Below are 25181 nucleotides of genomic sequence, written 5' to 3' on the forward strand. Positions count from 1 at the left end.
ATAAACACGCTGGGGCTTTCACTGGGGCTCAGACTCCAGGAAGGATTATGGTATTGAAGGCAGGAAGCTGGGATTGTGGCCGCCAGCGGCATGCTGGGCCTGTGTTCCCAACACCGAGCCTGGGGACCTAATTATCCTGCCTAGGAGGTCGCACCATACTTTTGTCCACTTGGGTGAGGAACTGTGCAGACCTGTCGCCTTAGGTCCCCGCCTTCCAGAGTTCTGGGGAGGGGGCTGCTGTGGGGCTTGGACCTGGAAATGGCTGAAATGCAAATTTCTAGTGCAAGCAGCAGGATGATGGAATGGCTTGAGATTCAGTGGAGAGCCCTGTCCACCTTTCTCTGCCTGGAGCCAAGGAGGCTCCTCTGGTTAGGGACAGGTAGGGGAGCAGGCTGGGGAAGGAGCCTGGGGTGAAACCTCTGCGAGGACTTAGGATTGTTCCTGAAGTCATGTTAGAGGTAGAAAATTCCCCTGCATTCTGGAAATGCTTAGTAAATCAATGAGAATGTTTGTGTACTTTCCTCCCACATGTATGTAGAAATAGATCTGAAATTATCTTTTGAGGCTCTTGATTAAGAGGAAGGAAAGGAGGAAAAATCTTTCAAGCTATCCGAAAACACATGCACACACACACACCATGCACACACACACACCGTGGACACACACAACTGCACACATACTTTTCTTGTTTTTGCTGCGAATCATACTGTTTCACCTGTGCTGTCTTTGAAGCTGAGGTTTTCTTTATTCCTCCTTTGGAAATGATGTGGTATATTCTTTTCCCTCATCCATTTTTATCCTCAGTCAAAGCTAAAAAGAGCAGTTTTTATGATAAGATTTGGGGAGGCTCCAGCAGTGTTGAAATCCTATGTCATAACTTGAAACATCGAGTGGGTACATAAAAAATGTAGAGTTTAGAAATTTTTGTATTAAAGGCCTCCCTCCACCTCCAGTCTTAGAAAATATGGTTTATTCCTGCGGTTCACAGAATCTGAAGCCTGAGATTGATGTGCCCTTTCTTGTGATTGTTTTAATGATTCTCTAAAGTTTGTGCATTTTGACTCTACCCTTAGTCTCAGAGGGTACTGAGTGAATTTAAAGTTGCTTGGAATGTATTAAGCTTTCTTGGAAAATTCTCTTTCCCTTGGATCAAATGGGTGAATAGAATAGTAAGCTGAGTGTCCTCTTCTAACTTATACTCTGAAAATTTAGCCAATAGGTTTGCATATTGAAAGTTATTGGTCCAATCACATACCATGACTAAAATTTACATAATTTACATCATCATTATTAATACATTCCTGCATAATTCATCAGAATTTGCATCTGCTCCGTTTCCTAACCCTTCTACAGAAGTTGAAGACATTTAGCAGCCCTGGACTGCCATTTAGTCACAGGGGAAGGGAATTCAGGCTTCGAAGTCCTTTTTGGATCAGCTGCATTGAATGCGCTGCAGTTGTGTTCACTCTTCGTAAGTGGCTGCTTGGCGGAAGACGGAAATACCCTTCTCCATTTGAAAATGAATCCTGACAAGTGTAAACTGGTGGGAATTTTCTGTAGCCTTCCTGGGATTCTTTTGATTTTGCTGGTCTCCTTTCTTCCCAAGAGCTACAGTGAGGGTGGGACAGACCGCTCAGCTCCAGCCCAGCAGAAATGCGGAGCTGTGAGCAGACGGCTCCAACAGTTTAGCTTTCTAAAGCCCAGTTGGACTAAGCGGAGGGAATGAGGTTGGTTCTGCCAACCCGAGCACTTTTAACTTGCTTTTGTAGTTGCCCTTGAAACTAAGGTCATGTTGCTTCTGCTCATTGAGGGTGGTGGAGGCGATAGTGGATAGTAGAAGAGAGCACACGTTGCCTCACTGAAGTGGCTGCACGTATCTGAGTCCTGTAGCTACTGTTTTATCTCTGTTTCTTAAAAATATGCTTTAAAAAAGATTAGCCTAACACATTTCTGTGGACCGGTCTGGTGGAATCACCTGGGACTCTGAGGTGAGGATGGAAGGATTTAGCAGATAATGAAAAAGAACTCTGTTTGCACACATTTGAGAGGCTGAAAAATGGTTTTATCCCACTTGGGCTGGAGTGATTTGGCACTGGGGAAGATTCCCTGACTCGCCAATCTCTTTCCTTTAGTGACTGCAGCAGCAGCAGCAGCAGCGGAGGCAGCGGCGGCAGCGCCTCGGTCCCTGAGCCCACCGCAGGCTGAAGGCATTGCGCGCAGTCCATGCCCGTAGAGGAAGTGTGCAGATGGGATTAACGTCCACATGGAGATATGGAAGAGGACCGGGGATTGGTACCGTAACCATGGTCAGCTGGGGTCGTTTCATCTGCCTGGTCGTGGTCACCATGGCAACCTTGTCCCTGGCCCGGCCCTCCTTCAGTTTAGTTGAGGATACCACATTAGAGCCAGAAGGTAAGTCATTTAATTTCACTTTTCAAGTTTGTTTTGGGATTTGTCTGGGGACAGATTGTTAAGGCCTGTTTTAGAAGCAGCTACCCTTGCATTGTAAATGAGGCTTCTAAGAGCACCTGACCGTGGTCTCCTGGTTCCCCGCAAGGCAGAGCTGATGAGGGAAGGTCCTTTGCTGCAACACTGCAGGCAGAATGGTATAGTTTGGTGGTTTCTTGCTGTGTGTGTTTCTCTGTGCTGGGTGAGGGAGGCAGCTGGAGTTCACCTTTATCCAGTGCCTGAGAGAGCTGTGGAAGGGACGAACCTTGGGAGGATGAATGTCATCTCTAGTCTCCCCCAGCAGCATTCCTACTCCTTACAATGTAAAGAATTGCTATTTTCTGACAAAAGGAACCACTAAAAGAAATTGCCAACGTCTGAAATGCTGATGTCTTATTTTCATTGTTTAAGGAGAAAAGAAGGTTCTGAAGTTTAGCGCAGAGAGAGAGGCTTGACATCTCAGAATTTTTTTTTTAGCCATTGTAATTCCTAATACTTAAGCAATGCATCATCACAAAGTGGCAGATTCTATTTTAGGTAAATTTGAAAGTGAATGTGCCAGGGGATCTCCTCCAGCTGAGAACCTCCAAGTATCACAGGGCATGCATTGGTGTCACAGCTTTGGAAATTTAATTTTCAAGGTGTAAGTCCAGTTGTGAGGACTACATGAGGCTGAATTATTCAGCTTAGCAGATTTGGAACTTCTCTCCCAGCCCTTTGGAGACAACGTGAGCCAAGCCTCTACTTGGTGCTGCCTTGAAATCTGTCATCAGTAGGGAATATTGGTAGCTGAGTTATTTTTTGAGTGGTAATCCGAGAATAAAACGGCAGATCCCAGCACTCATCGCCACTTAATGAACCTGTTTGTGGAGAGCCCACCTGGTGCCTGCCTGGCTTTAGGAACCCGCAGCAGTCCGAATGGTGTCTGGGATAAGCTGAGCTGCTCTGGGAATACATCCCGTGCGTGGGGTGAATATACAGCACACTTACCCAGTGGGGTAGGCTGGGAGAGGACAGAGAGCCCAGCCTCCTTAGCCGGATCAGGACAATTTAGGAAGGAGGGTTGTGTCCATCTGAGATGAGAGTTCTGAGAGACGTGGGCTCCCCAGGAAGACCCCGGGCATGTGTCATTAAAGGATGAGGACCGAAGCACTTATCACCTGAAGCAATCGTGTGAGACTGGGGAACTCTCTGTTACACAGAGGGATGGCAGCTCTATAATTAACGGGTGTGGTGACATCTCCCAATCTGGTAGGAGTTTGTGTCTGAGGCTTGTGTAGCTACAGCTACCGACCAGTTATGGAACTGCCTCTTGGTAACTTATGCTGGGACACCAGAATGAATGTAATTTTCTGTGGTGATGCATTTTTACAGGGCTTTCATGTAAGAGGGAAAAAGTTCCTGGTTTCTGAAAGTCATGCCTGTACTTCTTTAATTTACTAATAATTAAAATGGATGTTTCTGTAATTGCTGGTTTTCCCTTAAGTGCGTGGCTCAGCAAAAACTGAGGAAGCTTGAGCTGGGATTTCCTACAGTGTGGGCTTTAGGAGCAACCCAGGTTAGGGAAAAACTGTCATTTTTCATTTGGTTTTTCAGAGCAGCGTTATTGTGAGTTTATTTCAACATAAAGTGTAAAATGGTCCCGGAGGATTTGTTTTACTATATTTAATTCTTGAAGGAAGTTTAAAATTGTGTATACATGCAGGGAGGGACAGGTGAGGCAGAGGGAAGAAATAGTGGAAAGAGACGAAGTTCCCCAAAAGAGTCTTTGTGTAAGAATTTAAATCCAACAATGTGGGTATTGTTGGAAGCAGGCCTGCTCAGCCGGGGATCTGTCCATGCACTTATGGATCAGGAAGGAGGTCCATGAAGTTCTGGAAGTTTCAGGTAATATTTTGTTAATGTCCTTTTGTGCATTTTTATGGGTTCATAGTTTCCATGAGCTATGAGTTCATTTGCATCGAGAATTATGAGATGGAAAAGAAAAGATGTCTTAGAAGAAGGTGCAAAACCTGACAAAGAGGAGGCTTTGGAAAAGCATACAAATCCCGGGCCTCAGTTTCCCATTCTGTCATCTGAGGGCTTGAAAAGATGATTTTTAGGGTCTCTTCATTAATAGTCATTGAATATTAATGTCCTCAGAAGGCTTCTGACTCTTCCACCAAGAGGTTGTTAGGAGATTTCCATTTGACCTGAACTTAAAGAGCAATTAGCAGAGGGGCTGGCATCCAGTAAGCATAGGGTGCATGGCCTTGTCACCATTGTCGCCAGTGAGCTGGGAACATGGGTCTTCCCAGTCCCGTGGGCTGGCTGTGCCAGGTGCCACAATGTCAAAAAACATCTAGGCTTTTGCAGACAGTTGAGAAGAAAGTTGTTTTTGGATGGAGTGGCCTTGGTGTTTCCAGGAAGCTGTGTCTGCTTTCTGTAGGATCCCCACTTCCCTTCATCTGTTAGTCTAATACTGGCCACTGATTTGAGCCCTAAGATCATTTCCTCTGTTGCAGGAGTTCTGCTTTGGTGTCAGAGGTGATTAGGAAGGTCATTGAATTACAGATGAGAAAGGAGTTTTTAACAACGGAAAATGGGCTCAGGTTTAGGCTCTGCGCTGGCGAATTGGAGAGAGAGAGAGAGAGTGTGCGTGCGTGTGTGTGCGTGCGTGTGCCCCTGTGCCCCTGTCCATCAGTTCTCCATGGTTAGAACAACTGTAGCTTGGTTAGCAGTAAGTTCCACCTTGACCTTCAGCGCACCAAGGTCTTATCTTGTAAGACTTCTTGGTTTGCTAATTTATTTGGAAGCTCAGTTTAGATAATGTCTATTGAATAGGAGAAAAATGTGACTGAGAAGTTCCAGGAAGAAGCCTGGGCCCTAACGCTAGAGGGTCCTTTTCTTTTGGCCCCTCAGGGAAAGGATATGGTTAGCCATCTTGGCTTTGTACAATGTCATGTCCTATCATATCATATCATATGTCATATATATCATATATCATATATATCATTTGTCTTTTGGACCCTTTCTGAAGTAGTAGCAGTGGAGTTGGGTCCACTCAGTTGACTTAAGAAAATAATCTCTAGAAGATTTTAGTTTTTAATATTTCAGATTAAATGTGAGTTTTCCAATTGGTCATTCATTGTTAATTTCCTTTTGGTCATTCCTTGTATAGGGGACCAGCAGAGGAGTGAAAACATGGTTATTGACTCGAAGGGGGGCAGTCCTCAAGGCCAAGTACTATTCTGTTGATTAACATTATAAATATTTGAAGTATAGTCAAGCTTGATTACCCTGAGAGGGGGCAACTCTTACTTTCAAGTTCTTCCTGACATTGTCACCTACTCTGGTTAATTAAGTCATTGTTGACATTAATGGCATCTTTGTTTACACCAACCCAGTAGGAGCTAAAATGAAAGGGCTTTTCAACCCTAAACCCTTAATTACTTTCCCGCCCTCCACAGAGTGTGACTCTGAAAAGTGACAACCTGAAAAAAATGTAGTTTGTGTAGCAATTTTTTGTCAGTCTTCTGAGAGGTGATGCCCTCCTGGACCAGCGTGAGTTGGTCCAGAGTTCAGTAGCAGAAACACTGAGGACAGGATCTGCACAGAGACCTCCCTAAGTCAGATTTTTCCAGTATGGTTTAAGTCCTTTGTTAGAAGTATTGTAAATGCCATAATATTAGCCATACGCATTTAATTGCAAGTTAAAAGAAAGGAAGAAAGAATATATCCGCATACCAAGAGTGAATGATTTAAAATAATCTTCTGTTTCGTATTATCTGCATCTTTGTTTTTCAATATGAGTGTTAATATTTAAGAGTTGACTGTAACTTGATAGTTAGTTTTGGAACAAGGACTTATTCTTGGTCAATTAAACCAAATACAGGCTTATGCAGTTAAATACACAGTGAAGTACCCATTCTTTATTAGTATATAAAGTGTTTCACAATTCATAGACCAAGAGCCATGTTTAATATTACTTATAGAGCAGAAATCTGGCAAGCCTAGAGAACTGGTACTTGTATCATTTTTATACTGGCTCGCTCTGATTCAACTTTGGGGTATATGTGTGCATTTCTGTTTTGTCTGTTTATTTCAACCAGTTAAAAGAACGCTTGTACTATGCCAATGGCCCCGCATCGAGCCATAAGTAAAGACTTTGTTCCTTTCAAGTCTTTTTGACCCAGTTGAGGGTGAGAATTCACAAAACCACAGCAATCCAATATGAGATGTTTTTAATATCAGACTTAACAAGTAATTACATGGCTATGAAATAACTGGGGTCGTGTTTAAACTGGAAGTGTTTTGTTTAATGTTCGTAGTTTCAATAAAATGTATCCACTAGTCTTCTAGTTTGCAGACTGTTGTTTAGGTGTTTGTTTAGCCAGGGTAATTGTTAAAAACTCCCTCTAATCTAGTTTACTCTTATATTTCCATTGAAGCTAACTTTAGTCATTAAAGGAAAACATGGGAAATTGATTTTTGGGTACCTGCCTGTTAAGCTGGGTAGGAAATATAGCTGGTGTGCTACTCTCCACTAAACTGGTCTGATTCTTAGCAGGGGAGCTGGGGGAGATCTCTCTGGGTAGTTCAGAAATTATTTTTTGGAAGTTTTTTGGGCTATTCCACAGATAATTCTGATCCAGTGGGTTTTATGCAACTGTGCAAAATGCTTATGGTCTCTATTTTTTTTTTCTTTTTCCTTGAGAGATGATTTTAGCCTTTGGTTTTTTGTTTGTTTTTGTTTTTTGAGACAGAGTCTTGATCTGCCACCCAGGCTGGAGTGCAGTGGTGCAATTGTACCCTCACTGTATCCTCAAACTTGGCTTACTGTACCCTTGAACTCCTGGGCTCAAGGGGTCCTCCATCCTCTTGAGTAGCTGGGACTACAGGCCTGGCTAATTTTTAAGAATAGTTTGTAGATACGGGGGTCTCACCATATTGCTCAGGCTGGTCCCCAACTCCTGGCATCAAGTGATCCTCCAGCCTTGGCCTCCCAAAGTGCTGTGATTACAAGTGTGAGCCGCCACGCCTGTTCTAGCCTTAAGTTTTGCATTTTTTTTCATCTTTTTTGCTGTATCCCATATGAGATTTAGAGATGGCTCTTCTTTTTTAGCTTTCCTACCATTGAAATGCTTGGTGTTGCTAACTATACCCCATCTTTACCACACTGTCTTCCTCCCTGACTTGCCTTCTTAGTGTAGTTTGGCCAAGAACTTGAGGCCAAGTTTTTTTTTTTTAATTTTTTAAATTTTATTTTAGGTTTGGGGGTACATGTGACGGTTTGTTATATAGGTAAACTTGTGTCATGGGGGTTTGTTGTACATATTGTTTCCTCACCCAGGTATTAAGCCTAGTGCCCAATAGCTGTTTTTTCTGCTCTTCTCTCTCCTCCCACCCACCCTCCACCCTCAAGTAGACCTCAGTGTCTGCTGTTCTTTTCTTTGTGTTCATGAGTTTTCCTCATTTAGCTCCCACTTATAAATGAGAATATGCAGCATTTGGTTTTCTGTTGCTGTGTTAGTTTGCTAAGGATAGTGGCCTCCAGCTCCATCCATGTTCTTGCAAAAGACATGATCTTGTCCTTTTTTATGGCTGCATAGTATTCTATGGTATATATATACTACATTTTATTTATCCAATCTGTTATTGATGAGCATTTAGGTAGATTCCATGTCTTTGCTATTGTGAATAGTGCTGCAATGAACATCTGTGTGCATGTGTCTTCATGGTAGAATGATTTATATTCCTTTGGGTATATACCCAGTAACGGGATTGCTGGGTCAAATGATAGTTCTGCTTTTAGCTCTTTGAGTAATCACCACACGGCTTTCCACAATTATTGGGCTAATTTACACTGCCACTAATAGTATATAAGTGTTTTCTTTTCTCCACAACTTCACCAGCATCTATAATTTTTTGACGTTTTATTAATAGCCATTCTGACTTGTGTGAGATGGTATCTCATCGTGGTTTTGATTGCATTTCTCTAGTGATGTTGAGCTTTTGTTTTTTTCATATGCTTGTGGAATGCATATATGTCTTCTTTTGAAAAGTGTCTGTTCATGTCCTTTGCCCACTTTTTACGTGGTTGTTTTTCTTTTGTAAATTTAAGTTCCTTATAGATGCTGGACGTTAGATCTTTGTTAGATGCATAGTTTACAAATATCCCATTACATAGGTTGTCTATTTACTCTGTTGATAGTTTCTTTTGCTGTGCAGAAGCTTTTAAGTTTAATTAGATGCCATTTGTCAATTTTTGCTTTTGTTGTGATTGCTTTTGATGTCTTTGTCATGAAATCTTTGCCCATTCCTATGTCCGGGATGGTATATTGCCTAGGTTGTCTTCCAGGGTTTTATAGTTTTGGGTTTTACATTTAAGTCTTTCTTCCATCTTGAGGTGATTTTTTTTGTATATAGTATAAGAAAGGGGTCAGCTTCAATCTTCTGCATATGGCTAGCCAGTTAACTCAGCATCATTTATTGAATAGGGAGTCTTTTCCCCATTGCTTGTTTTCATCAGTTTTGTTGAAGATCAGATGGTCGTAGGTGTGCAGCCTTATTTCTGAGCTCTCTATTCTGTTCCATTGGTCTACATGCCTATTTTTATACCAGTACCATGCTGTTTTGGTTACTGTAGCCCTACAGTATAGTTTGAAGTCGGGTAATGTGATGCCCCCAGCTTTGTTATTTTTGTTTAGGATTGCCTTGGCTGTTCAGAGGCTAAGTTATTTTAAAAAGAGGTCTGATTGAACAAGATGCTGGACAGGTTATTGTGGTGATCCTTCATGTCTTGAAGATGTCTCCTTCTGTAATAGACAAAAGTCACACTTTTTACAAGTTTCTCTTTCCTTGCCGTGATTTGTGTGTGGTGGCTGACTTCTGTTTATATAACTTCAAGCTCTTACCATTTAAATGTTCATACGAAAGTATGAATTGTTGACAAGCCACGGTCATCCTTGAAGAGTGTGTGTCAAATAAAATAGGCATGCTTTAGATTTTCAGTAATTTTGGTTTGGGAAACTTGTACCGTGCCAGAGCTTTCAGATGCTGAATGTGTCATTTACTCCACTTTGGAATACCGTAAGTAATCTGCGCCGTTGTGGACTTTGGCCACATCATGCCACTCTTAAAAACTTCTGATTCCTTTTTTTTTTTCGAGACGGAGTCTTGCTCTGTCACCCAGTCCGGAGTGCAGTGGCGTGATCTTGGCTCACCACAAGCTCCGTCTCCAGGGTTCACGCCATTCTCCTGCCTCAAGTAACTGGGACTACAGGCGCCCGCCACCACGCCCGGCTAATTTTTTGTATTTTTAGTGGAGACGAGGTTTCACAGTGTTAGTCAGGATGGTCTCGATCTCCTGACCTCATGATAGGCTGGCGTGAGCCACCACGCCTGGCCAAAAACTTCTGATTCTTTTTGACAGTACCAAGTCAGAGAGCTAAGCTGTGGTATATTCTTTCCTTTAACCGCTTGTCTAAGTAAAGAATGGTAAATTCCAATTCATTTCAGAATAGAATGCACACAGAGAATTTCAGGTTATGCTGAATGTGCTTTATGAGGGGGCTAAAAATAGCTTATGAGGAAAATGCTGATAGATTCAGGAATGAGAACAAGGGACGCATTTATTTGTATGATTTATGTAGCACCTTTCTTGGAGACAACTCAATTCTGAGCTCTAACGTTAATAAACTCTATATAAATTGTCGTGATTATTTTTGAACCCTTGAGCTCCTATATTACTATATGTGACCCATTTGTATACCTGACAGTTTACTGTTAAATTTTCCATACTGACCAGTTGTAATATTTTAAAGGTATCCAGACATTGAAAAGGCCAGCTGTGTGTGTCTATGGTGTGTGTATGTGCTTGGGGGGATGTACTATAAAATGAATGTCAAGATCATTGCAATGGTTAAGTTTAGTGTTTAAACTCTTTGAACACCCTTAAAGTTCAGATTGTCAGTTGATAGTGGGATTGTCCCCAAAGATGTGTGGCTGCCTTAAGGAGCCTTCTTGTCCTGCTAAGCCTCCTGGATTTCCACCAATGCATGTTGCATTTCTACCTGGCTGCAATAGATGCACAATTGAATATATATCGTGGACATTTATAAATGTTTCAAATTTAAAACCAGTCGAATTTTTAAAAGAATAAGAATCTTCTCTGCATTTAATCTAAATTCTGTATCTGCCATTCTTAAAAATAGAATTGAATAAAATCGTTTTGGATGGCGTGTGGTATGCTTTCTGGAGACAGAAACTAACAGAGGAAACTTGACCTTGGGAGGTAGGTTTGAATCTCTCCACTATCTACTGATGCTGTGATTTCAGAAACGTTAGATAACCTCTCTGAGCCTCAAAGATAGTATCTATCTTGAAGGGTGCATGTGCAGATTAAATGCAAATGAAATGTAAAGCCCCTACTGAATTTCCTGGCCTAGAGTAGGTATTCATTAAATGCTGATTTCTTCCCTGTCAAAGTAAATCTAAAACTAATATTTCCTGGACCGATAAGATATTTACAGTGTATAGTGATAATTGTCTGATGAGAGGCGTTTGCATTAATTAAAATGTAAAACTGGCTCTAGGCCCTGGATTTGTCCAGCCCTTTTTGTTATCTTGGGCTTTTGCAAGGCCCATGGATTTTAGCAATGGGAACATCCTGCTGCTTGCAGTCCAAATGGTTCAAGGTTGACATTTTTTTCCCCTCTGTTGAAAAAAGTCAGTTGCAGCTCTGTAATAATAACAGCAGACACCTACTTCATGAAGAACAATGTGTTTTGGCAAAAGAGTTTTCTGTCTGAGGCTTCAAAATACCAAATACACTGTCACATTGCCATTAGGCCCCGTGAAGAACATTGGAGAGGGGTTATGGAATCAGTTGGGGTGGGGTGCGGGATGGAGAGGGGTTATGGGGTTGGTTGGCGTGGGGTGCAGTGTGGAGAGGGGTTATGGGATTGGTTGGGGTGGGGTATGGGATGGAGAGGGGTTATGGGATCGGTTGGTGGGGGTGCGGTGTGGAGAGGGGTTATGGGATCGGTTGGGGTGGGGTGTGGGATGGAGAGGGGTTATGGGATTGGTTGGGGTGGGGGTGCGGGATGGAGAGGGGTTATGGGATCGGTTGGGGTGGGGTGCGGTGTGGAGAGGGGTTATGGGATCGGTTGGGGTGGGGTGCGGTGTGAGAGGGGTTATGGGATCGGTTGGGGTGGGGGTGCGGTGTGGAGAGGGGTTATGGGATCGGTTGGGGTGGGGTGCGGTGTGGAGAGGGGTTATGGGATCGGTTGGGGTGGGGTGCGGTGTGGTATGTTCTGCTTTTGGCCAGGCTGGAGAGGGGAGCACCATAACATGTTATGGTCATCCTTGCCATGTTTACCTGTAGTGACCTCTCCTGAACACTCCTAGATGAGATTTTCGTCGGCATGGAAGGGAGCTTAAGGAAATTGTGATGGGACCCAAAGTGCTGAAGCGGAGAGGAGCCGAACAGGCATTTGCACTTGATACCCCTATGGAGGTTACCTGGTAGGACCGACTATGAAGTGGGGGCAGTATGGATGAGGTCGTGTTTGTTTAGCCCATTCCTTGAGATGATGATGATGGTGGTGATGATGATAACTGGCTACCATTTATTGAGTGCCTGTCATGGTTGGACTCTGTGCTGGGTACTTTAACATATATTATCTCCCATCTTAATAACCCAGAACATCTTGGGTATTCCTGTTCTCATTTTATGGACAAGGTAACTGAAATTCTTGGGGATCAAGTGACTCCTCCAGGACCTCATTGTTAGTGAGTGTGGGCCCAGGTCTTTGGGTGAATGTGTTGGTGTAAGAAAAATTTCCCTTCTCCTTCCTGAGCAGGAGGGTTTTTTTTTTTGTTTTTTTGTTTTTGCTGGAGAATGTGGTGACCCCTCATTCTTTCCTAAATCTGTCATTTGACTGTTAAACCTGTTAGGGACACCGCTGGTTGATTCTGTTTCCTTCTCACACATCCATACCGAATTCTCCTGAAGTCATTTGAAGAAAAATTCCAGGCAATAAAAATGTTTAATAATTATACTTTGTGATTCTTCTAGAATGGCTTCTGGTGGCAGGTGGCTTATTGGAAAGAGGTGAACCCTGACTGCTGCCAAGCAGACCAATGGGAGACTGGGTCCCAGTTGGTGGTCCAGGCTGCGCCACACCGTAGGAGTCCAGAACAAGAAGGGCTGGCCTCTGTTGCCCATTGACGCGTGACCCATCTCAGCAGAGCGGGCTGTCCCCAGTTATTCCTTGTCCTGGATGTCTCTGCTGGTTTGTCCTAGTGCCTGCTAACCCTCAGCTGTTGCCACTTTGATATTATGTCAAGCTTTTCTTCCCAGAATTTCTGATTTACGATTGGGTAGGAAGTCAAGGCCTACCTGCATAGACAGACCCCTGTACCTGGGACTCCCACAACCTGTGGTCATGGAAACAAGCACCAAAGCCTACCCCACCCTTCTAATGTCACTTTTCTGCAGAGATTAGGAGCAGAGACTAAGAAAGCCAAAAAAGAAAAAATTCCAAGAATGAAAAGGCCAAAAGCAGAAACACCTACTCTTCCTCCAGTCTTGGCCAGGAAGGGTGTCCTTAGGGGAAAAAAGAGGCCAGGAAATGGAGCCCATTTTTAAAGCAAGCAAAGATCAGTTTGGTATTAAAAATAAAAAGTGAACTCTAGTACCAGCTAATGTGGAGGTGAATCGAGGCTGGTTTAGCCAGCTGAACTTTGTTCTTGGCTACTTGTACAGCGATTGCAGAACACTCAGGGGTCCCAGGCATTTCAAAGTGGGAGTTGAGTTTCGGAGGAAAGTTGTAGAATTCCTTTTTTTTTCTTTTTCTTTTGTGAGACAGAGTCTCTTGCTGTGTCACCCAGGCTGGAGTGCAGTGGCGCGATCTTGGTTCACTGCAACCTCTGCTTCGTGGGTTCAAGCAATTCTCCTGCCCCAGCGTCTAGAGTAGCTGGGATTACAGATGTGTACCACCACACCTGGCTAATTGTATTTTTAGTAGAGACGGGGTTTCACCATGTTGGTCAGGCTGGTCTTGAACTCTTGACCTCAAGTGATCCACCCACCTCAGCCTCCCAAAGTGCTGGGATTACAGGTGTGAACCACCACGCCTGGCTGTAGAGTTCTTGACTAGGAGATGCTACAAATTTCCCTCTTAAATTTGCAACTCCCCATGCGATGACAACTTTCAGAGCTTGGCAGAGGCCGGATGGTATAAACATGATTTTTAGATTGCAGGGTAATTGCTGTGGTTTCTTTGAGTTTTTTCATCCATTTGTTCCCCAAATAATTTTTGAGACCTACTATGTGCCAGGTTCTGTGGGGATAGAATAGCAAGCAATAAACAGTTGAGTCGGGGAGACAGGCTCTTGTCAAATAATTGCAAAAATGAAGGGCTGGCCGGGCGCGGTGGCTCAAGCCTGTAATCCCAGCACTTTGGGAGGCCGAGACGGGCGGATCACGAGGTCAGGAGATCGAGACCATCCTGGCTAACACGGTGAAACCCCGTCTCTACTAAAAGAATACAAAAAATTAGCCGGGCGAGATGGCGGGCGCCTGTAGTCCCAGCTACTCGGGAGGCTGAGGCGAGAGAATGGTGTAAACCCGGGAGGTGGAGCTTGCAGTGAGCTGAGATCCGGCCACTGCACTCCAGCCTGGGTGACAGAGCGAGACTCCGTCTCAAAAAAAAAAAAAAAAAAAAAAAAATGAAGGCTAGGGCCAGGTGCCGGTGGCTCATGCCTGTAATCCCAGCACTTTAGGGGGCCGAGGTAGGTGGATCATGAGGTCAGGAGTTCGAGACTAGCCTGGCCAACATGGTGAAACCTGGCCTTTACTAAAAATACTAAAACTAGCCGGGCGTGGTGGCAGACACCTGTAGTCCCAGGTACTTGGGGGGCTGAGGCAGGAGAATCGTTTGAATCCGGGAGGCAGAGGTTGCAGTGAGCTGAGATCACGCCATTGCACTCTAGCCTGGGCGACAGGGTGAGACTCCATCTCAAAAATAAATAAATAAAATAAAATAAAAATAAATAAACAAAAATAAAAAATGAAGGGCTAGGTCCAATCAAAGGCGAAGATCCTGTGAAGGAAAATCATGGGCCGGAGGCATGTGCCCCATGTTTAGTAGTTTCCAGGGACTGGGCCTAGAAAGCTGCTGCTGCTGCTGCTGCTGCTGCTTTTTTTCTTTTTTCTTTCTTCCTTTTTTTTTAAATACAGGGTCTCACTTTGTCACCCAGGCTGGAGTGCAGTGGCGCAGTCACGGCTCATTGCATCCTGGACCTCCTGGGCTCAAGCGATCTTCCCACCTCAGCCTTCTGAGTAGCTGGGGCTACAGGCACAGGCTGATTTTTCTTTTTTTTTTTTTTTCTTTTTTTGGTAGAGATGGGTTCTCACTTGTTGCCCAGCTTGGTCTCGAACTCCTGGGCTCAAGCAATCCTCCCACCTTGGCCTCCCAGAGCGCTGGGATCACACGTGTTAGCCACCACACCTGAGGCTGGGCTTCTCCATGAGGAGGTGGCACCCACCTGGATTCCCCAGCAAACCCACCTGCATTGCAAAGTTGACCCTTATCAGTACCAGCCACCTTGCCTGCTAGGTGCATTGCTAGGTTGACCCCTTGTCCAGTGAGGTGATTGTCCAGGGCCTAGCCTCTCTGCTGTCCCTTGCTGGCTTCACCTGTTGATGTTGATGGAGGCAGAGCAGAGGCTGCTGAGTGAATGTGTGCAGCTGGGCTCAGAGGCCTCCCTTCTCCCCTTCTACTAGGTGCTTGCCCTTGAAGGTGTGGCGAGTGAGGAGGCGGGTCAGGGGCATCCCGGCAGCCTCCACTTGAGTGGGTCATTTCAGCCTGCTTCCTATCTCTTTTCTGTTACTACCTCTAATTGGCAGAGTTTCTTGCCAGGCCAATGTGGAGGCAGAGAGATGGCCGGAGGGTGGCCAGGGGAGTCAGGTCAGGTGTGGGCAGGATGGCGAGTCTGCCTCCTTCCAGGTGCCTTGCCCAGGGGACGCCCTGTCCCAGGAAGCCTACGTTTGTGGGAGCCGTGCACAGCCCTTCTGAGATCTAAAGCTTCCCTCCGAATGCTGCTTTGGAGGGTTGTGAGAAGTAGTGACTCTTCAAAGTTTGTTTGTTTGTTTTCTTGAAGCTTTTACCTCTATGCAAATATGCGGTTTGGAGCAAGGAAGAAAGGTTAACTGTGGTGGCACCGGCGCTTAACGTGGCATGTCCTGAATTAATGTGGGTTTCAGTCCTCCGGCTCAGGATTCCCCGAGGGAGAGTTTTTCTTTCCTCTGCAAAACACAGGAGAAAAGTGATCCCTGTGGCTCCGACCTGCCTTCCTTGGGTCCTGCGGTGCAAAACCAGCTGGGATCGTGTCCTGTCCACCCGAAGGCAGCATGGGGAACCTCTCCACCAGGTCATTCCCATTCAGTTGCTTGCTGCCGGCTCCCCGGGCCACAGCTCTGTGCCTTCAGGCCTCCGCACGGATTTCGATGCTGGCCAGGCCTGAACTTGCTGAGCCTCAAGCAGCCCGATCAAACCCATTCAAATGAGGAAGACCATCTGTTTCCCAGTCTCCAGCTGCTGCCGCTTCATTTGCAAATGGCTGGGATGCTGCTGAGGGGATCAGGCCGGGGACACATCTGCAGCCTCTGAAGGAGTGTTGGAACCGAGATCCTGCTGAGCGAAGAAAGGCCCAGCCCTTTAAATCAACTTGCCGAACAGTACCCCCAGAAGGCCCTGAGTTGAGAAAGCAGGAGGCAGCCTTGCCCTCTTGAATAACTCTTAACCTTCCCTTTTCTTTTGTAGCCTTGACCACTTTAAAAGTATTTCTTTATTCAGAAAGTGCTTAGTGTGGGAGGGCCTGCTTGGGGAAAATGTCAAACGGGATTTGGACACATCGATCTGACCTTTCAGGGCCCATACAGGGCAAATGTATCCGCTGGAGTATGCACCATTTATTGAATGTTTACATCAATATCAGGGAGGTGAGCTTGTCCCAGCAGCAGCTTCTGGGAGCCACAGGTAGCAGTAAGTGTGGCAAGGTGACTGTCCCTGCAAACCTGCTCCTGGAATGCAGTCAGGCTTTAGGGTATGCTTTCTGGAATGCAGGCCAGCCGCCCCAGCTCCCCAGCTCGCAGTAACGCAGGCCCTTAGCTCTGTGGACTGCCTGAGGCACAGCTGCGGGAACTCTTCCCCATCGGCCAGGGTAAGTTATCTGGCTCCTGAGCTCTGCTGGGGTTCTCATCTCAAGGGAGTTCTGTGGTGTGTTACTGTGCCCCACACACAAATATCAGCTACTCTCAGATGTGTTGGATGGATGAATAGTAGAAGGTATTTTAAGAAGCCACAGGCCTCTTTGTAAATTAAACAGGCATCATACATGGGTGTTTATAATGATGAATCTCACAAAATCTTCAGATGTTTAGTTTCATTTAGGAACATTCCAGAAATCCTCACTTAGGTAACCTGTATATGATGAGACCTACTTGTTTACTTGAAAGAAAAGCTGTTTTGAAGTCAGAGGAATGCGAATGGAGGCGCTCACATGGTTGCAAAAAGCAATCTGCCGGCCAGTTAGTATCAGCTATGCCCAGTAAACAGGAACCCAGGAGTGCCCTCCTGGCCAGGGCTGAGTTGCAGGATGGGGATCCCCCCCACCGCCAGGATGAGGAGTGCTCGCTCTCAGACGTGCCCCTCTCTTTAAGTATACAGAGGCCTTCCTAGGCAGCCTTTGATTGTGTCCTTGTGGTGACCTTCCCCTGCAGCAGGCAGCCCTGGAGATGTTTTTCTCTTCTCTAAAGCGTGACTCTGAGGCTCAGCGATGTGAGGCTGTCCAAGCCGACACGTTCACTACTGGCAGAGGCAGGTCTCAAACTCTCATCCCTGGACACAGGAGCTGAACTTCTTGCAGTGTGGGTCTTGGACCAGCAGGATCAGGCCTCACCTGTGGGAAATAAAGAATGTCAGTCCCCACCCCCAGGCCTACTGACCCAGAATATTTTGTTTTGTTTTGTTTTGTTTTTTTCCTTTTGAGACAGAGTTTTGTTCTTGTTTCCCAGGCTGGAGTGCAATGGCACAATCTCGGCTCACTGCAACCTCTGCCTCTGAAGTTCGAGTGATTCTCTTGCCTCAGCCTCCCGAGTAACTGGGATTATAGGCTCCTGCCACCAGGCCTGGCTAACTTTTGCATTTTTAGTAGAGACAGAGTTTCACCCCGTTGGCCAGGCTGGTCTCTAACTCCTGGCCTCAAGTGACACACTCGTCTCGGCCTCCCAAAGTGCTGGGATTACAGGTGTGAGCCACAGCGCCTGGCCAACCCAGAATCTTTGGAAGTGGGAGTGAGGAAGCTGTCTTAAATTGGCCACATGGTTTTATGCACAGTAAAGTCTGAGAAACATTGCGTTGATCCCTGCTCCAGTCCCTCTCCGTACATCTTTTGGATGGAGTGGGTTGGGGACACAGATTGTCTTTGGCTGTGCATGTGCTAGAGGATGAACAGGAAGAGATGGGGAGCAGTGCAGTATCTTAATGGGAATCAGGATTTTCACAGAGGAACTGTTGGAACTGAGCTGAATAGGAGCCTGCCAGGCAGCATAGCAGGCTGGGCTCGTAGGTAGAGGGAAGAGTACCCACGTGGACAGGCAAGCCAGAGTGTCAGAGAGAGGGGGATATGGGGCTTGGAGCAACCAAGCCTCAATGCATGTGATGTTCTTTGGGTTTTATTCTCTCTGACTTTGGAGTGGTCTGTGCCTTTTTAAAAAAGTAGAGATCATGTGCTTTTCAGAAGATTCCTCTGGGGGTCTGTAGTGGCTACAAGGGGCGCACCATGGGTGATGGGTTAGGCGCATTGCAGAGGTCTTGTGGAGGGCTGGAGGAGGCCTGTGGGATGCGGTTTTTTGCCCGTCCTTTCTTTCAGAGCTAAGCTTTCTATCAGGGATAGGCTTAATAGGCGAAGGGTTGTCGGGACTGATCAGAGGAGGGGCCAGAGGAAAAGAGGGGCTTCAGGGCCGACTTGGAGCTTGGGTGGCAGTTCAGTGGTGTGACTCCCTTCATCGTGTAAGAGAAGAGGCTGGTGGAGGAGGAGGAGGTTGAAGGTCACTTGCTTGTTTTGGATACGACCTCTGCAGACATCCAGGTTATGTGTTTCCTCCCCCTGGGCAGGTGGAAATATGAACCTACAAGCAGGGACTTGAGTGGCATCTGCGGGGAGGAGGTGGGAAAAGCCACAGGTGCCCAGGAGACTGGAATGCAGGGAAAGGACCAGAAGAACCAGAGGTGGAATTCTGGGCATATCCGTGGATACAGGAGGGGTGGTAGGGAAGGAGAAGTTTCTTAGAAAGGCGAGAAGACCGCCTTGACATGTTCCTGTCCGTAGGAACACATGCACACGTGCACGCACCAGCAGGAAGCAGAATGCGAACTGAAGGTAATTAACCCCCAACTCTGTGTTAGGGATTGAGAAATAGAACAGGAGCCCTGCCACCTCCTCTCTCACTTTCTGACCTTCCACACTGAGAAGACCTGGCTAGGCAGCTTTGCTTTTTTTCCTGCTTAGCGGAGGAGTGAGGATTTCAGCCGGAAGGTCTTTCTGATGGCGGATGTGTAAGTGCCAGGCATTGTGTCGGGGGCCTTCTGTGTCCTATCTCATTTATTATTCTTCCTGCTCTGAGGACTTGCCTCAAGGTCACACGATTTGTAAATGGCAAAGTCTCGGTGTCAGTGACAGGTCTGTTTGGTCTCTGTCTTTCTATATATATATATATTTATTTTATTTTATTTTATTTAATTAATTAATTAATTTATTTTTTTGAGATGAAGTCTTGCTCTGTCATCCAGGCTGGAGTGCACTGGTGTGATCTTGGCTCACTGCGACTTCCGCCTCCTGGGTTCAAGTGATATTGTCCAGCCTCAGCCTCCCGAGTAGCTGGGACTATAGGCGCCTGCCACCGTGCCCAGATAATTTTTGTATTTTTTAGTAGAGATGGGGTTTCAGAACCATGTTGGCCAGGCTGGTCTCGAACTCCTGACCTCAAATGATCCACCTGCCTTGGCTTCCCAAAGTTCTGGGATTACAGGCATGAGCCACCATGCCCGGCCTTGGTCTGTACCTTTAACACCCCCAACCTTTTCTGAAGAGTCACCAGAGAAGGGACAAAAATGAGGCCATAGCCTGAATGCTAAGGGACCATGAGAGGCTTGGGGTATAGCTGTCTGTTAAGACAGGTGCTTTACTACTTTGTAAGATGAAGAGAGCTGCCTCTGCCTGAGCACTGTCATTAGGACTCAGGGGATGGAAGGTTCAGTTTCAGGACTGGAGATCACAATGCATTCATTTTACAGAGTGACATCTCTGTAGGGCCACTCTTCACCCTAAAATTGTGTCATCAAAGGCCAGGCACATCCTATTCACTACTTCACCTCCTTGTGAGCCCCCCACATGCCTTTTGATGAAAGGGTTTTCCCTAGAACAGTGTGCTCCAGGAAGCCCTGAAGGGCTGAAGATGTCCCAGCTTTCTCTGCTGTGTCTAGCAAGTGTATTTTCAGAAGGTAGGAGGCTCAGGCTGAGCTGGCCAGGCAGCCAGGCACACAGACTCCTCATGGTACATCCAAGCTGGGACATGCAGGGCTTCAACATAACTTATAGCACAAGTATCTATTTCCTGTGTGCTATATGATCTAATGGCTGGTCGCTTTGGGAAATGCTTTCTGAACAAAAGAGTCAATTTATTATTTATTTATTTATTTTTTGAGACGGCATTTTGCTCTTATTGCCCAGGCTGGAGTGCAATGGCGTGATCTTGGCTCACTGCAACCTCTGCCTCCCAGGTTCAAGTGGTTCTCCTGCCTCAGCCTCCTAAGTAGCTGGGATTACAGGCACCTGCCACCACACCTGGCTAATTTTGTATTTTTAGTAGAGACGGGGTTTCTCCATGTTGGTCAGGCTGGTCTCGAACTCCTGACCTCAGGTAATCCACCCTCCTCGGCCTCCCAAAGTGCTGGGATTACAGGCATGAGCCACCGCACCTGACCTTTTATTTTTTAAAATTATTTTTATTTTTATTTTTTTTTGAGTCGAAGTCTCGCTCTGTCACCCAGGCTGGAGTGCAGTGGCACGATCTCGGCTCACTGCAACCTCCACCTCTCAGGTTCAAGTGATTCTCCTGAGTAGCTGGGATTACAGGCGCCTGCCACCATGCCCGGCTAATTTTTGTATTTTTAGTAGAGATGGGGTTTCACCATGGTGGCCAGTCTGGTCTTGAACTCCTGACCTCAGTGATCCACCCACCGGGGCCTGCCAAAGTGCTGGGATTACAGGTGTGAGCCACCACGCTCGGCCAGGACTCAGTTTTGAAGTTCTTGCACAAGCAAAGCTGCCCATATCTGGGAGTTTATGCACACAGTACTGATTCAATGCCTGCGTCTTAGTGGTCCGTTGGAAATTTTTCACTCATGAAATATGAGTTTAATACATGTATTGGGACCAGGGAGAAAACCTTCCCTTTGTGCATCTCTTTTTGGAGAACACTATCATGAACAGCTGAAAACATCAGATCAAAAACGAGAGGGATACTGACAAAACAGGGAGTGCGGACTTCCGCTTTGGGTGGGGACATTGGGAGACACGGGTGACTCACTCTTCAGGGAGTACATTCTCAGACTCTTTACTCTGTGTGCATTTTTATTTTCTCATGAGCAACAACATAATTTCTTTCAAACGTGAAGAGCCATCCAGCAAGTTTCTCAAAGGCAGACTTAAATGATGTGAGGGGTGTGCCTAAATATATAATTTTTAATGGTTACCATATTGGAAACATTAGCCATGATCCCATCTGATCACCAGGAATGTGAGCCAGTCTGGAGTTTCTGGAGAAATCCAGCTACTGCTGCAGAGGCGGCTGTTAGCTGTTGTTAGCGACCAGGGAGAATCCCGACTCGTGTCTGCGAGACACCTGACAACTGGTTAGAAAGAGAGGACTGCACCCTTTCAGCCTGCCTGCTTATCTGTTATTTGTTGCTTTGACTTCTTTTTGTTCTCCATTTTTATGTTGCCAGTATTTCTCGAGGTAGAGAACTTTCATCTTTATATTGTGCGGAGTATTTGTCCCTTCCTTGCCCCCTTAAAGAGCACGTAGTACCTATGCCTTATAAGGTCTCTGTTTGATGTGAGGAATTTGGTCTTCTTGCAAGTCAGTTCATGTAGAGGGGAGGCTTTGAGGATGTCTGGGCTGCAGCAGGCTGTCTTTGTTGCTGTGTGCACTGCCCTCATGGCAGGACATGCAAAGGTGATTGGTTCTGACTTCATTGGTGGGACTCCATTGCCTTTATTTTTTTATTTTAATTTTAGTTTTTTTTTTTTTTTTTTGAGATGGAGTCTAGTTCTCTCACCCAGGCTGGAGTGCAGTGGTCTGGGCTCACTGCAACCCCCGCCTCCTGGGTTCAAGCTATTCTCCTGCCTCAGCTTCCTGAGTAGCTGGGACTACAGGCACGGCACCATGCCTGGCTAATTTTTGTGTTTTGAGTAGAGACCGGGTTTCATCATGTTGGCCTGGCCGGTCTTAAACTCCTGACCTTAAGTGATCTGGCTGCTTGGGCCTCCCAAAGTGCTGGGATTACAGACATGAGCCACCATGTCTGGCCTCCATTTCCTTTATTTCTTTCTGCTGATGAGTTCTGATGCCAGCAAGACCCAGATTGTGCCATAGGAAAGAGGGGGCTGGGCTCTTCCAGAATTCCTATCTTGCAGAAATCTCTCCTCTGTTCCTATGGACAGAGAATTGGGTATTGACCAGTTAAGACTTCTTACTGGGACAGGGCGTGGCCACCATAGGACATCTTCCAGACTAAGAGGGCCGGTGGGGGCTACTGGAACAGGGAGGACAGTGGCGACCACTTACTTGTCATGTGCTTTGTGTGCGGTGACTACATAGTGACATTTGTAGCCGGACTCTGTTTCCTCTGTAGAGACACTGGCAGCCCTACAGCCATGACATTAACCCTGTACAAGGTGGCAGGAGGTGTGGGAGGGCACCAGAAACCCAAGGCCGTTTTACTACCCTTCCCCCAGCGCTCCTGTTACAGTGCTTGTGGGAGTCCCAGCTGTGCTTCCAGGTAAGAAGGGGTTTCTTCCTGCAGCCCACAACCCTGACAGGACATGCCTCCTGGTGGTGTGCTCCTAACCTGCCTCTTCTCTCTGCCCCCTCCCTCTTTCTCCTCTCCCCATCCCCTCTCTTTCTTCCTCTTCCCTTCCTCTTCTTTCCTCTCCCTCCCTCCGTTTCTCTCCCTTCCTTTTCCTTCTCTCCATCTCTCTTCTCCTTTTCCTCCCTCTCCTTCTCTTTCTTCCTTCTCTCTCTTCCAGAGGAGTCTGTTCAGGGATTTCTCTCTGTCTCCCTTTCTTCTTCTTCCTGGAGGAATGTGTTTAGGGATTGGACACCTCTGACTTTGGAGGAGGGAGAAACCTCAGCGGGATGTGTTCCAGGGCGACCCCACCACATCCTTGGAACTAGGATGATCTAGACGTCGGAAAAGACACCATCCGTGGGAAACCCGGGAAAAGGCTTAATGTGTGAAAAGTAATGGAGTGTGAGCTATGCCGTTGGTAGAAACTGCTTTTTTCTTCCGTAACAGTTTAAATCTGTCATCCGTTCTCCATGAAGTGATTGGACGGGGCAAGACTCAGGTTTCCCATCTGTTCTCTGTTTGCATTTGGGCGCCATTTCAAAAACCACACGGGAAAAGTTTATAGGCAAACATTATAAAAAGTGACAGTCTGAAGTGCTGCTATCGCTGGTTTGGCAACGTCAAGTGTTACCTGAAATAGCTTACCGTTTCCAAACCCTTTCGCTGTTTCAACTGTCTCAAGACAACCCTCCCGCTGAGATGGGTGAGAAGTCCAGCTGGATGTGTGCAGTGAAGTCACATAAGTCACAGCCTTTTTTGACTTTTACAATATTTCCCCCTCCTGGGGACTATCCTCACATACAGCGAGGATTTTTTTCTCTCTGTTTACTTATAGAGCGGGAAATTCATGCAGCTTGTTGCTAGTGGCAGTCTGTTTGATGTCACATGGAGAGGTCATGACCTCTACCATGATCTGTTGAGGGGCTCAGAGAGTCAGGCAGCTCCTGCCTCAGTTTCTTTCTTGCCCCAGTCAGAGGTCCTTTGAGTTCCCAAGGAATAACAGGATGGTTTTCTTAGGGAAGGAAGGAGGCCAGTTCAAGGCAGGAATTACTCACAGGCTATGTGCCGATGCCTATTGTTATTCATACTATTTATTTATTTGTTTGTTTGAGACAGAGTTTCACTCATGTTGCCCAGGCTGGAGTGCAGTGGCACAATCTGGGCTCACTACAACCTCTGCAGTCCTCCTGGGTTCAAGCGATTCTCCTGCCTCAGCCTCCCAAATAGCTGGGATTACAGGCACACGCCACCACGCCCAGCTAATTTTTTATGTTTAATAGAGATGGGTTTCACCTTGTTGGTCAAGCTGGTCTCGAACTCCTGACCTCAGGTGATCCACCCGCTTTGGCCTCCCAAAGTGCTGAATTTACAGGCATGAGCCACCGTGCCTGGCCTATTTATTTATTTATTTTTAGAGACAGGTTCTTGTCTCGCTGTGTTACCTAGGCAGGAATGTAGTGGTGTGATCATAGCTCAGTGCAGCCTCTGGGGCTCAAACGAGCCTCCTACCTCAGCCTCCTGAGTAGCTGGGACTACAGATTTTTTTTTTTTTCCATTTTTTTGTAGAGAAAGGATCTTACCATGTTCCCTAGGCTGATCTTGAACTCCTGACCTCAAGTGATTCTCCCACCTCGACCTCCCAAAGTGCTGGGATTGTAGGCGTGACCTACTGTGCCTGGCCCATTTATTTTTTGATTAGCTGTACAAGTACCTGTCTCTCTCTTTTTTGAAGTATCAAAACTTTTTTTTTTTTTTTTGAGATGGAGTTTTGCTCTTGTTGCCCAGACTGGAGTGCAATGGCGCGATCTCACCTCATCGCAACCTCCACCTCCCAGGTTCAAGCGATTCTTCTGCCTTAGCCTCCCAAGTAACTGGGATTACAGGCATGCACCACCATACCTGGCTAATTTTGCATTTTTAGTAGAGATGGGGTTTCTCCATGTTGACCAGGCTGATCTTGAACTCCCGACCTCAGGTGATCTGCCCACCCTGGCCTCCCAAAGTGCTGGGATTACAAGAGTGAGCCAGCATGCCTGGCCGGTTAATTTTTTTAAAAGAAGCTGCTTGTAGCCAGGTGCAGTGGCTCACACCTGTACTCCTAGCACTTTGGGAGGCCGAGGCGGATGGATTGCCTGAGCTCAGAAGTTTGAGACCAGCCTGGCCAACACAGTAAAACCCCGTCTCTACTAAAATACAAAAAAAAAAAAAAAAAGAAGATCAGCCAGGCGTGGTGGGGTGCACTTATAATCCCAGCTACTCCAGAGGCTGAGGCAGGAGAATCTCTTGAACCCAAGAGGCGGAGGTTGCAGTGAGCCGAGATCACACCATTGCACTCCAGCCTGGGTGAGAGAGTGAGACTCCATCTCAAAAAACAAGCTGCTTGCTAACATGCTGCTGGTACTTCCCAAGTATTTGAAACTTCTGGGAGAAAATTCACATGGGTGCAATTGAGCCTTATGCAGCAGGGCTGCGGTAGCGTGGCCATGGCAGTAGAAATGAGTGTTGTTGAGCTGTGTCCCAGGAAGGAGAGTTGGTGCCTTGTTTGTTTAC

The 25181-nt window shown here is 46.3% G+C and overlaps 1 protein-coding gene across 23 annotated transcripts in view; it reads left to right on the forward strand.

Moving 5' to 3' along the window:
• Nucleotides 1–25181, forward strand: part of FGFR2 (fibroblast growth factor receptor 2) — a 120576-nt gene that overhangs the window by 2581 nt on the left and 92814 nt on the right. For 19 of the 23 annotated variants that reach the window (XM_033180791.1, XM_033180825.1, XM_033180815.1 and 16 more), the window contains exon 2: nt 2133–2412. In XM_033180791.1, coding sequence (XP_033036682.1) covers nt 2247–2412 — 166 coding nt within the window. In that variant the 5' untranslated portion in view covers nt 2133–2246. Of the gene's footprint in view, nt 1–1398; nt 1544–2132; nt 2413–25181 lie in introns of those variants that run through there. The other 4 variants (XM_033180798.1, XM_033180924.1, XM_033180932.1 and 1 more) reach the window with 2 other exon arrangements.

This window comes from Trachypithecus francoisi, unplaced genomic scaffold (assembly GCF_009764315.1).
Source record: "Trachypithecus francoisi isolate TF-2019V2 unplaced genomic scaffold, Tfra_2.0 Contig01579, whole genome shotgun sequence".
Taxonomy (NCBI): domain Eukaryota; kingdom Metazoa; phylum Chordata; class Mammalia; order Primates; family Cercopithecidae; genus Trachypithecus; species Trachypithecus francoisi.